Raw genomic sequence first — 14,334 nt, forward strand, 5'->3', positions numbered from 1 at the left:
TAGGCCTGACATAAGGTTAATTTGTTCCGAATGGTATTTTGATTTGAACTGACCATTGGGAAGATAGTTATTGTCCTTGGGTGGTAGGTGCACAGAGATTAGTTTGGACTTGGGACTTTTAAAAAAGTAATTGGAGTGCTCAGGTATTTCTCAGAATCACACTTCTTGGACATGTTACAATATTTTGCAGATTAAACACTGTGTATGGCACTCAACTCCTGGTGAGAGGCAACATGAGCAGCTTCTTCCATATTGGACAAAATAAATGATCTCTAGAAAATCAGGGATGGGCCTTGTATGGTATGCATTACAGGGGAAGGCCCTTCCTGCTCTGGGTACCAGGGTGAGGTTCTGACTTGCTTTTAGCCTTCACATGTGATTACTGTTCTTCTTGAGGTTAAATCTTATTTACTTACTAAATCAGTGTTTTGAGTCTAGAAATGAGTCTGTTTTATAATTACAGTGCATGTTGTAGGTTGCTGAAATGTTAAGAGTTTTCAGCTAATATACTATATTCTTAAAAAAAAAAAAAGCTTCAAGCATTTTGTACTTTGTGGAAGAAAAGGGGGAGGGAGTGGGGGAAGCCCAATAAAGTACCCAGAAGGAGCAAAGAAGAAATTCTCGAATTTAAAGTGATCCAAAGTCATCTTAAGTTCATGAACCATCATCGCTGTTTGATGTCAGCACAACTGAGCGGAAGTTTGTGGTTTGTTAGTTAACTGCTGCCATAGATTCAGAACTTCTTGCTGCCTGAGAGCGTGGATGGAAAGCAAGCACAGTGGGCTGCTCACAGCAAACCACACTACAAGCCTTCTGACCGCTTGAGCAGGATCAGGACCCTGCCTTGAGATGAAGCTTCATGCTGCGCCTTGTTGCTGCAGTATTTCGTACCTGAAATTGTGATAGACTGTGATTAGCAGAGCAGTAGGCAAGCGTATCTGCTCCTGTGTTTCATCATAGGAGGGGTTGAAGAGAAAAAGCAAGCTCCATCCTTAGAGAGAGAAGCTGCTGCAAGAGAGGAAAAAAAAACCAAAAAACAAAAAAACAAAAAAAAACCATCATTGCCTCATGTTGTTTTAGCATGTGACCAGTTACAGCAATTGTTGATTGTCTGCATACCGGGAAAAAAATGTCCTCTAGCATAAAAAGTTCACAGTCTCCACTTCAGGTCATTGCAAATAACCTTTCCTCTAAAGGCAGTTATTAAGGAAGTGGACGTCTAATCCAACCTTTAAATATACTTTGCTGAGCCAGAAGAAAATCAGAGAGTTGCAAAAAGGTTTTTTAAGCATGTAGTGAAGTTCATTTTCTTTCCATTATTTCTGCTTAATTTGAATATTGAGATATGGCTTTTTATTCTTTGAAAATAAATATCTACAGGGAAGCAGATAGAAGAAAACTGAGGATACAGAAGGCTTTAAATGCTCATTTAACACTTTCTCTGTGAGGAGGGTTCTGCAAAATCATCTAGGAAACTCTTAAAGCCATCTTCAAATCTATTTATTTTTGTGTTTTTTTTTTTCCCTGTTTAAATACAACAGAAGACCAAGACGTTTTCCTCATTATATGCTTAAGTCCCTCAGAGTAAAAGCTGGCCTGTGTCTGACTGTACAGAATCTACATGGGACAGATGCAGAAGGTTGAGGGGATCGGTTATGGGGTCCCAAGCAGGGGCAACGCATGAAGCTCAGGACCACAGTCACAGTTTGTGGAAGTGATTTTTTTTCTCATATCCAGCGGCAGAAGGTGGCAATACCTATCACAGGGGCTAGGGGCTCAGTCATTCTGTGGTCAAGGAAATCCTGAAATCAGTATCTCTGATATCAAGCTATCTTATCTAGTGGAGGGATACTCCATCTGGCATTCCACGCAACCTTAAGCATGTTTGTCATGGAATGCTTGTCTCATTTATTTTCTATCTTATAATATTTCTTACAAAATTTATCTCCACAGTGAAAAACATGAAGGAGAGAATCTTCTGTTCATTTCGCAGTATTTAAATTGGTGTTTGTTGTAATGATTTTTAAAGCATCTTTCTTCATATGTTCATGGTTTCTTGCATCTTATCACAGTTTCTGTAATGCAGGTTATCTTAGAAATACATTATTATTTTGTTCCCAAAACTGAAATGTGTTCATTTCGCTTAGGCACATTAAAAATGATGCACCTGTAGCTGTCATTCTTTGGGAAGGGTATATATATACACATAGAAAACACTTCCTTTTGGCCATCCACCTGGATACAGAATTGTGAGCTTAAATTTATTTCTTTCATTTCAATTGATTATCATTTCTGTTTATTACTGATCCTTTTCCTTTCCTCTTGGGAGAAATGTGCTTATTGACAGGGAAGATTTAAGTAGATGGCTGTGATCACACTCCTGACCTAGCTAATAGTCAAGTAAGTCAGTGGATAAATACTCAAGTCTGTAAGAAAAGCTCCATTAAAGGGCCAGTTTTAGTGAACTGATAATACAAGAAAGAAATGGAGAGCCTGTCCTGAAAATGTATTTCTTTTTTATTCTTTGTGGAAATGCTGACTGGCCATTAGTTAATGGTATTATCCATGTGAAGGTATGATGAAAATGGAACACAGAAATCTCTTAGTAGTTGTAAAAGTAATTGAGGCATTGGATGCATAGAAATAGCAAAACCATGGTTACACATAATTTGAGTACCAGTAAAAACATACCTGCTTTTAAAAATATATATGTGTGCATATGTTTAACCTCATCATATATCTGTAACAGGAAGATAAAAGTAACACCGTAAACCTCAGAGTTCCTATGAATGATTTGCTGCTAACGTCAGTATTTTTTTTAGAGAATGTGATTATTTAGATCAAACAAACATTCTTTTGGCATTAGTGACGTAGCAGACTCGTGTTTGGTGAGATTTCCTGTTTACTTTGGGTCTGAGCGCAGACATCTCAAGAAAGCGGGTGCTAAAACTTTTATTCCACATCTGCATGGAAAGGCAGCCAAAACTGATCAGAGATCTGTAACCAACTTTATATAGGTTTTTATTCTTCAGAAAGGAGTAACGGCAGCTGAGGCATAGAAAGCTCATAGATCCAGAGATGTCTTGGTTTGCTGGCTGAGCTAATTCCTGTTTTAATCTTGTAATTATCAGCCAATGTGAATTTGGCAGCCTTGTGAGCTACTGTCATACTTTTCTGAGCTGGGACCCATGTCGATAAATTCCCTTGGAGTCAAAGGACTGGATGGCCATTAAGGATGAACTGCAGCCTACGTAAGAGTTCCCAAATGGTAGCAAGGCATTGCAGTGGGATTCAGTACTCAGTCTTATTCCATCTCTTTTCATGAATTTTCTATTTCAAATCATAACTTCTGTGAGTGTTAATAAATAGAAACAGTACATCTTTTTTGTAATTTCTGTATATGATTTATACTTATTAAGTTGCAAGCCTTTAATATATTTTTTTTCTAAAGGGCAGAAATTATCATCTTGTTTCATTATTGTCCAAATTATAAATAAAATTGGTGATTATATTTATCACTCTGTTGCTACTTTTCCTATTCTGTTGACTTGATTTCTTTGTACCTAATAGAAAAACATAGCCTGCAATAGACTTACCGAATGGATTTTGTTTCTCCTTTGATGATTTTGAGAAAATGAGATGAATGTTTTTGTAAAGGTGACTTCAGTAGATTTGTATCCTGTGAGGATAAAATGTGTATTTCTACATATTTGATTCTGGTACTATCATGTGGAACAGTATCAACATTGAGACCTGCTTAGGCATTAAATTACTGCTGTATTTAGAGATTCTGCAACTGTTACCTCTGTTTGTGAGGCAAGAAATTGCTGCATATGAAACTATTTGGTAATCTAGATTGGCACTAGAAACCAAAACTGTGTCTTGGAGACCAAGTTAATGACAGCAACAAACATACAGGAAGTAAATAAAGTGGCAAAATCACATGCAGTGTATCCTAGGAAAAACATATGATCTTCATTGAGAAAAAACGATGAGAATCAGGAACAGCTCTGCAGTGGCCTTGGTGAGAATGGACTCTTCTTCATGGGAAGTACTGAGCAGAGGGATGTCTGTCTCTCTGAAAGGCCAGGCTGGGTTCAGCAGCTCCAGCACTCTGTATTCATACTGAACTGAATGAATTATCTTCCTTTTCAAGCTTATACCGCAGGAACTTTACGGAGGGGTCCTTGGTACTCTTCATAGTACTAAGACAATTCTGAGATACCAAGTAGTGTTTGAGTGAAGCTGGATGAGGTTCATGGGGCCTGTCAGCCCAAACTGCTACCAGGTGAATGCTGTCCCCAGGTGCACAGGGCTGTGCCTGAGCTCACGGGGCTGATCCGAGCTGAATGTATCTATGAGGTGACTTATTTGCAATGTACAAATACACCTTTGTGTTTTTTAGTGGTAATTATAGAATAAAGGGGAGAGAAATAGACAATATAACTGAAAATAGTGTTTATCTGTAGTTTACCTTGTACTAGATTTGATGGCAATTATGTTATTTTTTTCCAGGCAAAAACTACTTCTCAAGAATGCAGATATTCCTGTTATCATGAATACATATTTCAGTCAGAAGGTATTACTCAGTGAACACTTAGAAACAAGCAAGATACAGGGTCCTACAAAGATGCTTATTAGAAAGAATATTGTATCTTTGGCACAGACATTCAAACTAGATGACCTTGACAAGCAACCCCAGGAATCTTCAAATGATCAGGTAAGACTCATTCATTTGGTTCTTCAGCATTTTGTAAGAAGTTGGCAAGCAGATGTTTGGAAATCGTAACAAAAACAAAAATTACTGACCTGTTCAGTTTCCGCTTTCATTTAACTAAGGCTGAAGAATATGTGATGTTTGTTTTAATAATATTTTCTTAGCAGAGGCTTCTGGCCCATCTAACGGCTGAACTGCTGAGAGGTTATTTTGCTGAAATCTCACTACTGTGTTAAATAGTAATTGTAGTTTGTTTTTTCATGCATTTTTCTTTTGTTCTATACAGCTGAGTAGCCAAATTTTATTTGAAGTAAAATCGATTTCCTGATAACTGCTAAGATAGTATCAGCTGAGATATTATTTTTAATAAATATTCCCTTTTTCCACTCCTATTGAACTCATTTCCTAGTCTGTCCTGTTCTTTATTTACTGCATCAGTTGGGAACACCAGCCTCCTTTCCAGCATCTTTACAATTTGTTTTCTTTCCTGTTATAACTTTTTTTATATCAAAATGACTGCTGACTCTCCAGCTGTTGTACAAGCTGAAGTATTTTAAGCTATCTGATATCTGGCTATCTGATTGGCTATCTGATAGTTTGCACCAACACTTTCTTAAAGATTTGTTTGAAGTTTTTGTGTTGTCCACCCAAAAATCATTGTTAGCATTTGAGAATTTTGGTCCCAAGAATCTCAAGAACAACGCTGAGTGTCATTGTTTTATTTGTCTTACGTATATATACATATATATATGTATATAATTCCATCTGTAAGTGTAAGAATGAAGCAGTTGCCTAAATCAAACCCTAATTTAATTTCTTGCTGCAGGTCCGTCTGGTAGAGAGCTGCTTCTGCAGTATGTGAAAAACAGAGCAATTTAATTCTTTCCCTGATACTTCCTAGCAAAACCATTTCACTTAAAACTCATTAGACATGTTTCATTGTAACTACTTTGCAGACAAGCGTATCATCACACCATCATTTCCTTATTAACATTGTATTTTTGCTTCTCAAGTGGTGGATAATACTTACGGTTAGGTTTGTAAAACTTTACATTGCATCCAGCTATAAAGAAAAAGTTTATTTGAAATTATTTGAAATTAAATAAGAATTTATTCTTATTTGAAAATAAGATTTTGGCTTCTACTGGTAAGGAGCTTGTACATACAGTGTTAGTTCATACTTGCAATCAGTTTTTTTACTAAAAGATTTATTTTAGAATGAAAACTAATGCAACTTCTCCTTTAAACTGAGGGAAAATAAAACATAATTTTGTACACGATATATATTTGGGAAGTTTAGAGGATTGTACTTCTAAAATACATTTGGGAAATAGCTAAAGGGTGGACTAAGGTTTGTACTTTCAGATTAAGTTTTTATACTTCTCACTAATCATCTAATTTTTAAATTGAAACATTTTACTTGAAACATTTTACATTAAAGTTTCTAGACACTTGTTCATTTTCACATAAGTGTGAAAATCTGCAGCATTCAAGATAGATTTTACCTCTCTTTTAGAAAAGGGAGAAACAGAACATTGGAAAAGTAAAAATGAAACTATTCAAGAGGAAGAATCATAAATACTAGTATCAGTTCTCTTTTCCTCCTACTGTCGCCCTAATTTCTCATGGATTGACTTAGCTCATTCCAGAGCAGCAATCAATACAGGAGAGTGCTATGTGCTGTAGTCTCTTTAGCTGTTTATTAAAAATCCTCAATAACATTAGTCAGTAGTATGTAAGTCAGTTTGTGTGCAGTAAGTATTTTGAAACTGACCTTGTATTTCTTGCAGAGATTTTTTTATGTTGTGCTTTTTAGCACTCCATAGTTTCACCGTCCCAATAAATATTTCTGTTAATGGATTTTCCTTCATCAGGTGGCTTGTGCTCCACAACTCCATAACACCTGTGATCCTAAAAAGCATCCCTTAGCACTGGGTGCTGTTAATGATTCTCTGCTTGAAATGGTGGAAAGCCAAGGAGCAGTGGGATGGAGAGAAGTGCAGGTACGAGTCATTATCCAAAGGGTGTACTATTTGCCTGCAAGAGAAGGTTTCAGAAGCCAGATTCAAGGAAACAAGCCTGTCTGTGCTACACCCATCATAAATTCAGATCCACTAAATGTTAGGTAAGTAATAAGCTGTGTGGGAGTTATCCTAACGTGCCTGTTATGTATGAGAAACCAAAGAGAAGGGAGTTTGGAATTGTCATTCTTAGCCTTCAGGCTCCACGAAATAAGTACATTCAACAAGGTGCAGGATTTTCATTAGTCTTTTAATAGATACAGTGTGAAATAGAAGTAATGCTGTCCACGGGAGGGAGGGATCTGTCTGTATTTGCATCAGCAACTAACAGGAAGACTGAAAATGCACGAAGGGGAACCACTCATGATCATGGGCATTCTATATTGTTTCTTTTGTTTTACAGAGTAAGTGTTGTATCAAACATGTCTCATTTACGTATTCCAGTCTCCAGTATGTTCTATTGTGAATTGTGCTCATAGAGTCGTCTCTTGGAAGACAGGAGAAATACAGGGAGAGATGGAGAAGCAAAAGGCTTTTCTAAAATGGTAGTTTGATCAGACCTCGCATGAGAAACGCAGGCAAACACATGCAAACTCCCACTGTGAAGCCACTCCTGTTGACTTCTGGAAGTCCAGAAGTCATGGCAGTTCATCTGCTCCATAGTAAAAAGTGATCTGGTGTCAAAACATTAACACCAATCAGGAATCTTGTATGCAAAACTGTAGAGCATACAGATTTAGATTAGTGTTCTCAGCTGCTTCTATTTTAATCTTTGCATCCTGACACTGGTCTGCCTTTAGCGTAGGGAATCAGAAATGAGACCTTGTTTTTGTCAGTACAAAAGATAGACAGGGAAGTTTTCCCTTTTGACCTTTTAGAGACCAAAGATAGATTTTCAAGTCTTTCTCAGCAACTCTGGATCTAAGATTACTGTGTCTGTTGTTGTTTTTCCTTCCTCCAGGGTTTGTGCTAACTTTTGGTTCTAGATGGGTTAACATTTTATAAGCTTTATTTTAACTTAAAGTAAGTTACAGTGGCAGGGCTTTTATTAAGCTTGTAAGCACAGTCTTTCAAGAAGACTGTAGATCTCTACTAGGAGATCTTTCTTCCTGCAATTAGTTTGAAAGATCCTTCTGAGAACTGCAAATGTAGTTTGCAATAGGCTTTGAAGAAATTCTTCAAAGGTTGGAAGAATTTCAGTTCCTCTAAGCCACACTGCTGATGGTTGTACCATGTTCACAGGTCCTTCTTGAGTTTTTGGAGTACTGGAATTCTCCTAATTCTGACTACCTTGTAAACCACTGGATGTGGACCAATGTATGGCACTCAATGGTCAATAATATTTTTCCAGGAGCAATTTAGGAAGATTGCTCTTTCCTAAGAAGCATATTCAGTAATCACTCTCAGAAAAGTAATTGTCAACAGCCTTGCCTCTCATGTTTTATAAAAGTTGTATGGGTTTAACTTGCATTATTTTAAAAACATAGCTGGCACACCTTGTTGTGTGAAGTCAATGCTCTATAATTTAATTTTTGCTATTTTATGCATTAAAAAAAAAATGATAGGCAAGGGTGTTTATCAATCCCACATCAATCTTTGATTTTGAGAACAATATTCCTCTGTGTAGGTTTTCTTCTAAAACATTTGATCAAAAGTCAGGGCACTTGACAGTCTGTTACTCAAGTTGATTTTTAACGCCACTGATTCTAGCAGAGGACAAATGATAGCTCTCCATTATTATTTTTCAACTTCTGACCAAAAGTGTGCCTAGCACTCAATCACACAATTCCTGATAGTTAGCCTGCCTGAGTCTGCACTCTTCACAGGAATGGGGTGAAACAACACAAATCTCAGATTGCACTTCTTATGCCAAACTTGAAATAGAAATTAAAAAAAGAAAAAAAAAAAGAGAATATGTTGTAGCTGGGTATTCCCATGTGCAGTTGTTGAACTGGCCTATTGGAAATTCCTCAAATTTTGTCGATATTTTTGTTCAAAAATGACCTTGGTGGCTGTCGTTTGCAGCAATTAGAACTGCCTTTTGCATCCATGTGCTCTGAAGAGAAAAAATCAACCCCTTTTGTCTTTGAAAGAAGGAGAATTAAGACTTTTAAAGATTGAAGAACAGAAAGCACCTCATACTGCTTTATCTATCAGCTGCTATTTTCATGGCTGATAAGCATCCGCATGAGACATTTCTCTTCTATCAAAAAAGTCTGTGTCTGTCACCTGATAGTGAGTAAAAAAGGTTCAACACCCTCTGACAGTCCTTTGAACCAAGTAATGGCCTGTGCTTTTGTAAAGAAAGCCTTTTTTTCTTTGATAACTTCTTTTTCTAAAGTAAAACTGCCATAAAACCAACATTTGTAAGATAATTCACTGTTTTGTAAAAATAAGTTTCTAATTAAATATCGAGGTAGGTGAGTATTTACTTGATTTGTATTGTTGTAGGCTGTTGTATTTATTCTGTTGTAGCATGCAGTGTAACCTAGATGCTGTTGCCTCAGGGAGCATGAGAAACACAGAGAATCAGAGACATGAAATGAAATGTCAAACAGGGGAAATGATGCATTTTGGTCAAAGCATCCACTTTCTAGAAAGAGTCTGACAAATTGTGGGAGAAATGTATGTTTTTAGTGTTCAAATTGATTTACTGAATTGTTTAAAGCTCAAGTGGGAAAATGCCCATAGGTGTGTATCTTCTGTTGTTTGTAGAGATATATACATAGAGTAGAGCCTTTCACTGGTAGGCAAATGGTTAAGCCTTTAAGTCTGACTTACTTACTACTTCAGTAAGACTGTGTGTTTAGCTGAATTGTCTCAGCATTTCCTTAGGATGCTCAGAAACCCAGCGCCTGAAAAGTTCTCCATTTTCTGTCATACTTAAATTGTTCTCACATTCCCTGCATTATTATTGAATCATTTGCCTTTCCCTCCTGTAATTAGCTGTTCTTGCAAATGGGCTTTTCATGCTTAAGTTAAGAGTTTCGGGGGGGTGAGGGGTAGGCTGGGAGGGAAGAAAGTATGACTTGCTTTGACTGTCTGCCCCTTTCCAGCATTCCTGACATACTTTTTGCTGCCTTTTCCCCTTCTGATGAGAAAGATACTTTTACAAGTGACACAGCGTGTATTTGTTGTACACTACAACACAAAAAACGAATGATTTTGACTTTCTGAAAAAGGCCTGACTATGGGTACATGAATCCCAGAGAGAATCCTGTCAACCTGAGGAGTTTTCTGGCTTTGAGGTGTCTGACTCATTCTGTCGGCCTTGTACTTTGCGTTCCTAGGATAAAGCAGTGTATAATTTGGATTTTACTCTTAGCCAGTATCTGTTTGTTTTGAGTGGGCCACACGAGTTCAGTAAAAAATAGACAGTCAGTTCTGTTCCTTAAAGGACAGGGATCATTGTGTGATAGTTGGTGAAACTAAAATAGATGGGTTTTCAGGACTGGTAGGGGGGTTAAACTGGCCAGAAACCCAATCTCACAAGATTTGGGTTAGGAAGCTGGGCTGAGAAGGGTGTTGTCTCCTAAGAAGGAAAAGCTAAGTACTTCTAAAATAAAACAATGCTGGCTATAGTTGTGAATCCAGATTTTAAAATCTTTGTGGGTGAGTAAAGAAATGTTCTGTTCACTTCTCTTGGCGTATATTTTGACCTACTTCCCACCTGAAAGCTAACTTTCAAGGCTACCGTGAATGTATTCCAAGAACAAAAGAAAGACACTACATTTACTTTAAAAAATTATCCACTACCCATCAATAGTTCTTTCAGTTTTACTTTTTATTTTGTTTTCAATCTGCCACATCTTAGAGAAGCAGAAAGACCAGCTACTGTGCAAGTAGGACCCTTGGGGAGCAAAATATGTAGAAGAGCCAAGCATTTGTTAGAGTGGCTCAAAGAAGCAGGAGTGTGGGGAAAGTAACGTTTCTCTTTCTGAATGGAAACATTGATGTCTATTGCTGGGATTCATTACACTCTCCCAAGTTGTTGCAAGCTTCTGTGTCGTCTGTTCCTGTGTGATTCTGCTTAAAACAGCTTTACTGGCAAAGGGTAATCCCGTAGAACTAATTCATTTCAAAGTTAGATTTCCTTTCTCCTCTCTTTCTTGATGGTCTTTGCTGCTTATCTTAACATGAATGTAGGCAACATGTTAACCTGTCTGGCTGCATGCGCTGCTAAAAGTTGAGCATCAAGTGCTGCAACTAGCCTTTTGAGAAGGTAGACCAGTTTGAGAAGCAGTATTGAAAAGTAACCATTCTGGCATGGAAAACTTACCTTCAATTTCGTAAGACATACAAAAAAAAAGGGGTGGGGGGTTGGAAAGGGAAGGGAAAAAAAAGGGGGGGGGGACAGGACTAGGGAGAGGAGGGTAAAAAAGTAGAAATCTTATTTGAAAATAGCCCAGATTGGAAAGGACTGTCATGAAAAATCCATGCTCACAGATGCTAACATCTGTCAGAGTGTTTTTTGTGGCTGACTTAAATCTGTTTACAGCATTCCATTTGTTTTTTTTTGAGGGTTTTTTTTTTTTTTTCTCTTTTTTTTTCCCAACAAAACATTTCAAATGGGATGGTCATAAATGCAAGGTTTTTTTTTTAAATTACATTATGTTTCTGGGATGTGATTTTTCAAGTGGGAAGTAAACAGGAAATAGGTAACTGAAGTGCAGTAGAGAGTACTCCACGAGCTAGAAATTCTCTCTGTTTTCCCTTTTTCAGACCCTTCTCGGAAATGAAGATACTGTGCTTTTAATATTCTTGCAAAGTAGACTAATTGCTACTTGACAGGCTTGTAATAGTTCTCATAACATCTGTGGTTCAAGGTCTAAGAACCTGTTTCTGCTTTGAAGTTTTTGTTTGTTTGTTTTGTTTTCAAAGCACTTTTAAGACTCTGACATTTGGATATTCCTTCTTTCTTCCACCCTGCTCTTTTGTAATTCTCAAACTGGAGCTACCAAAACAAAGAGTAAAGACAAAAGACTTGGAAAAACAGCTTTGGTATCATGTTATCTAGCTGAGACATTAAACTGTATTGTGTATTTAACATTGTGGATTCCCTGTGCACTTGCCCAGGTAGCCCTAAAAGTCTATTTTCCCTGCTTTTGGTGCTGCAGATGGCTAGATGGAACTTGGGCTTCTTCCAGTGCCAGTGTAGTACAAGAATTTGTTAATTTGACGTTACCGTTTATTTTTCAGTGCTAAATATTTACATAATCTTATTCTGTCCAAGGGCAAGTTGAGAGCACTGTTATCTGATATACTCTGCAGAACATCCCCCTTCCCCCCCTACAATGTATACCAGCTCTGCACTAGGAATCAGTGATTAAATAATTTGCCACTGATCTAAAATATGTCAGAGCAGAAGTAAACTTGCTGACGTGTCTTAAGAAGACAGTAGCCAGTATAGACCACAAGCATGGCACAGATTTAGTCTCTTTGGAAAGCAAATGGTCAGGATCACAGATCAACTGCCAGATAACCAATGCTATGTGCATGTCCATGTATCCATCTAGCAAAAAGGACATGCTGGTTTCTAACTTCTCTCTTCTCTATAATGAAGCAGTCAGTAGAGTAAGCAGAAAAGTGCCAGTATGTTAACAGAAGTCAAACACCTTCCCTACCCTCTGAAGAGTCTTCCATTGGTCAAGAAGAAAGAGTAGCTCTGATTAGTGATATATTCCCCATGATAGAGAAATTGCAGATATATGTAAATAATAATGAAAAAGATAAATAGCATGTATTGTTGCATAGAGTTATATATTTACCACCACTTACCGTGTAACTGTACCTTTCCACTCCTCCCACATCTGATTGATTGCATACAGAACTTCAGAAACATGGGGAGGTTTTAGTGCATATCAACACCTCATTTCCCACTGTTCTCTACTTCATGGCTGCATTCACCTAACCAACTATTTTGAAAGGAATACGTAAGCAAGGAATACAGGAAGAGAAATGTGGTCCTTCGTATGTTATCCCGTAAAGGAGACCAGCTTAGGGAGTAGGAAGTGATCAGTTGGAAAGGTAATTTCCTGCCCCTAGAGCCACAGTCAGGGAATGTATTGTTGTACATTGCCTGGATAAGCCAGGACTAGTAATTTTCTAGTGCCTGTTATTTGTCAAGAATTATTCTAAGATGGCCTACATAAAAGGTGTGGAATCTTTCCCTTGTTTTTGACCTTTCTTCCCCTTGAATTTTTATATCTCTGGAAGTTATGTGGTTGGCAGAACTGAGAGCAGAAAATGTCCACGTGTATTTTACACCCCTACCTTTCACTGAATACATGACTTCAGTCCTGCCTGGGAGGAAGTGTTAAAGTCACGCTGGAGCTCTCCAAAACTTTTATAAAAGCCAGATTGTGTCTCTGGAATTTGTTTTCCTGCTACCATGGTACAGCAGAAGTCAAGGACCGTGAGCAGTGATAAATGTTATAAATACCTAGATGGACACATGTTGAGCTAACAGATAAGAAAAAAATCTAAACCACCCAGATATAACATTTAATTTCTATGCAATTTGGGCACACAAACTCTCTTTGTATGCACAAACATGAGTACCAGTATAGATCAGCAAGCATACAAAGAAATGTCAGGGTAGCAAGTTTTTGAAAGGGAAGATTCTTAAGAATAACTTTGTCATCAACTTCAAAAAAGCTTTGATTTGGGTATAACAAATTATTATTGTTATACCCAACATGGAAGGGTGTTATGAACATAATCTCACTCTCTTGGGAAGAAGGAAGTCTCTTGTCCCAAGGAGTATAAAGCTGAGAATACACTGTCCTGTGTGGTTTTAAAATAATGGGCACACTCCAGTAGTTAAGAAAAGTCAGATTTTGAAGGGTCTGAATATCTCTGGGGGCATAGACCTGTATAGATGTATCATAAACTCTTGTACACTTTCTTTTATGGGATACAAAAGATAAAGTTTTTCAGAGAAGACCATCTGAATTTGTTTTGGTAGGCATTGTGGCTTAAAACTGGGAGGTAACTTCCAAGTGCTGGGAATGCTTAAGTGTTATCTCACGTGCCAGTCTATTTCAAGTTGTGACCGGCTGCAGTGCCTGCTATTCTTGTTCCATTTCTCAGCCAGAGCAAGTCAGCAGTGTCACGCTAGGTGAGGGTCCATACTGACTGTGATGAAATGCTTTTTTTTTTTTTTTGAGGCCTGTATTTGGCTGCAGTGTGAACTTGTTTGGATGACCTGCCTTAGAAGTGATTATCATGTATAAAATATATTGATATATTGATCAGAAAATATCATGTATAAAAGTGAATACGAAATATATTTCAGAGAGATTTCATATTAAACAGAGCAAGAACGATATGAAGTTGCAAAGGTAATTTTTGGTCATGCTTGCAGTATTTCATTCAGTATCACATGATAACATGATTTTGTATACATATTTTAAAAACTATTTATCTATATCAGTGGTTTCTCAACTCTGGTGTGCTTACTTTGGGTGGTATGCCCGTCACTGAGGAGGCTTTCACACCAGCAGCTCCAGATCCTTCCCTTCTGCAGGTGCTAATCTAACCCAGCAGGCAGCCACCAGCCAAATGTAAATGTCTTTGTGGAGCTGTTACTCCAGT

General features: G+C 37.6%; 1 protein-coding gene across 5 annotated transcripts in view; it reads left to right on the forward strand.

Moving 5' to 3' along the window:
• Positions 1-14,334, forward strand: part of SPIDR (scaffold protein involved in DNA repair) — a 197,922-nt gene that overhangs the window by 123,797 nt on the left and 59,791 nt on the right. For all 5 annotated transcript variants that reach the window (XM_052704560.1, XM_052704563.1, XM_052704564.1 and 2 more), the window contains exons 9-10: positions 4,516-4,720; positions 6,592-6,842. In XM_052704560.1, the coding sequence (XP_052560520.1) occupies positions 4,516-4,720; positions 6,592-6,842 (456 nt within the window). The remainder of the gene's footprint in view (positions 1-4,515; positions 4,721-6,591; positions 6,843-14,334) is intronic.

This window comes from Tympanuchus pallidicinctus, unplaced genomic scaffold (assembly GCF_026119805.1).
Source record: "Tympanuchus pallidicinctus isolate F22 unplaced genomic scaffold, pur_lepc_1.0 scaffold5, whole genome shotgun sequence".
NCBI lineage: Eukaryota > Metazoa > Chordata > Aves > Galliformes > Phasianidae > Tympanuchus > Tympanuchus pallidicinctus.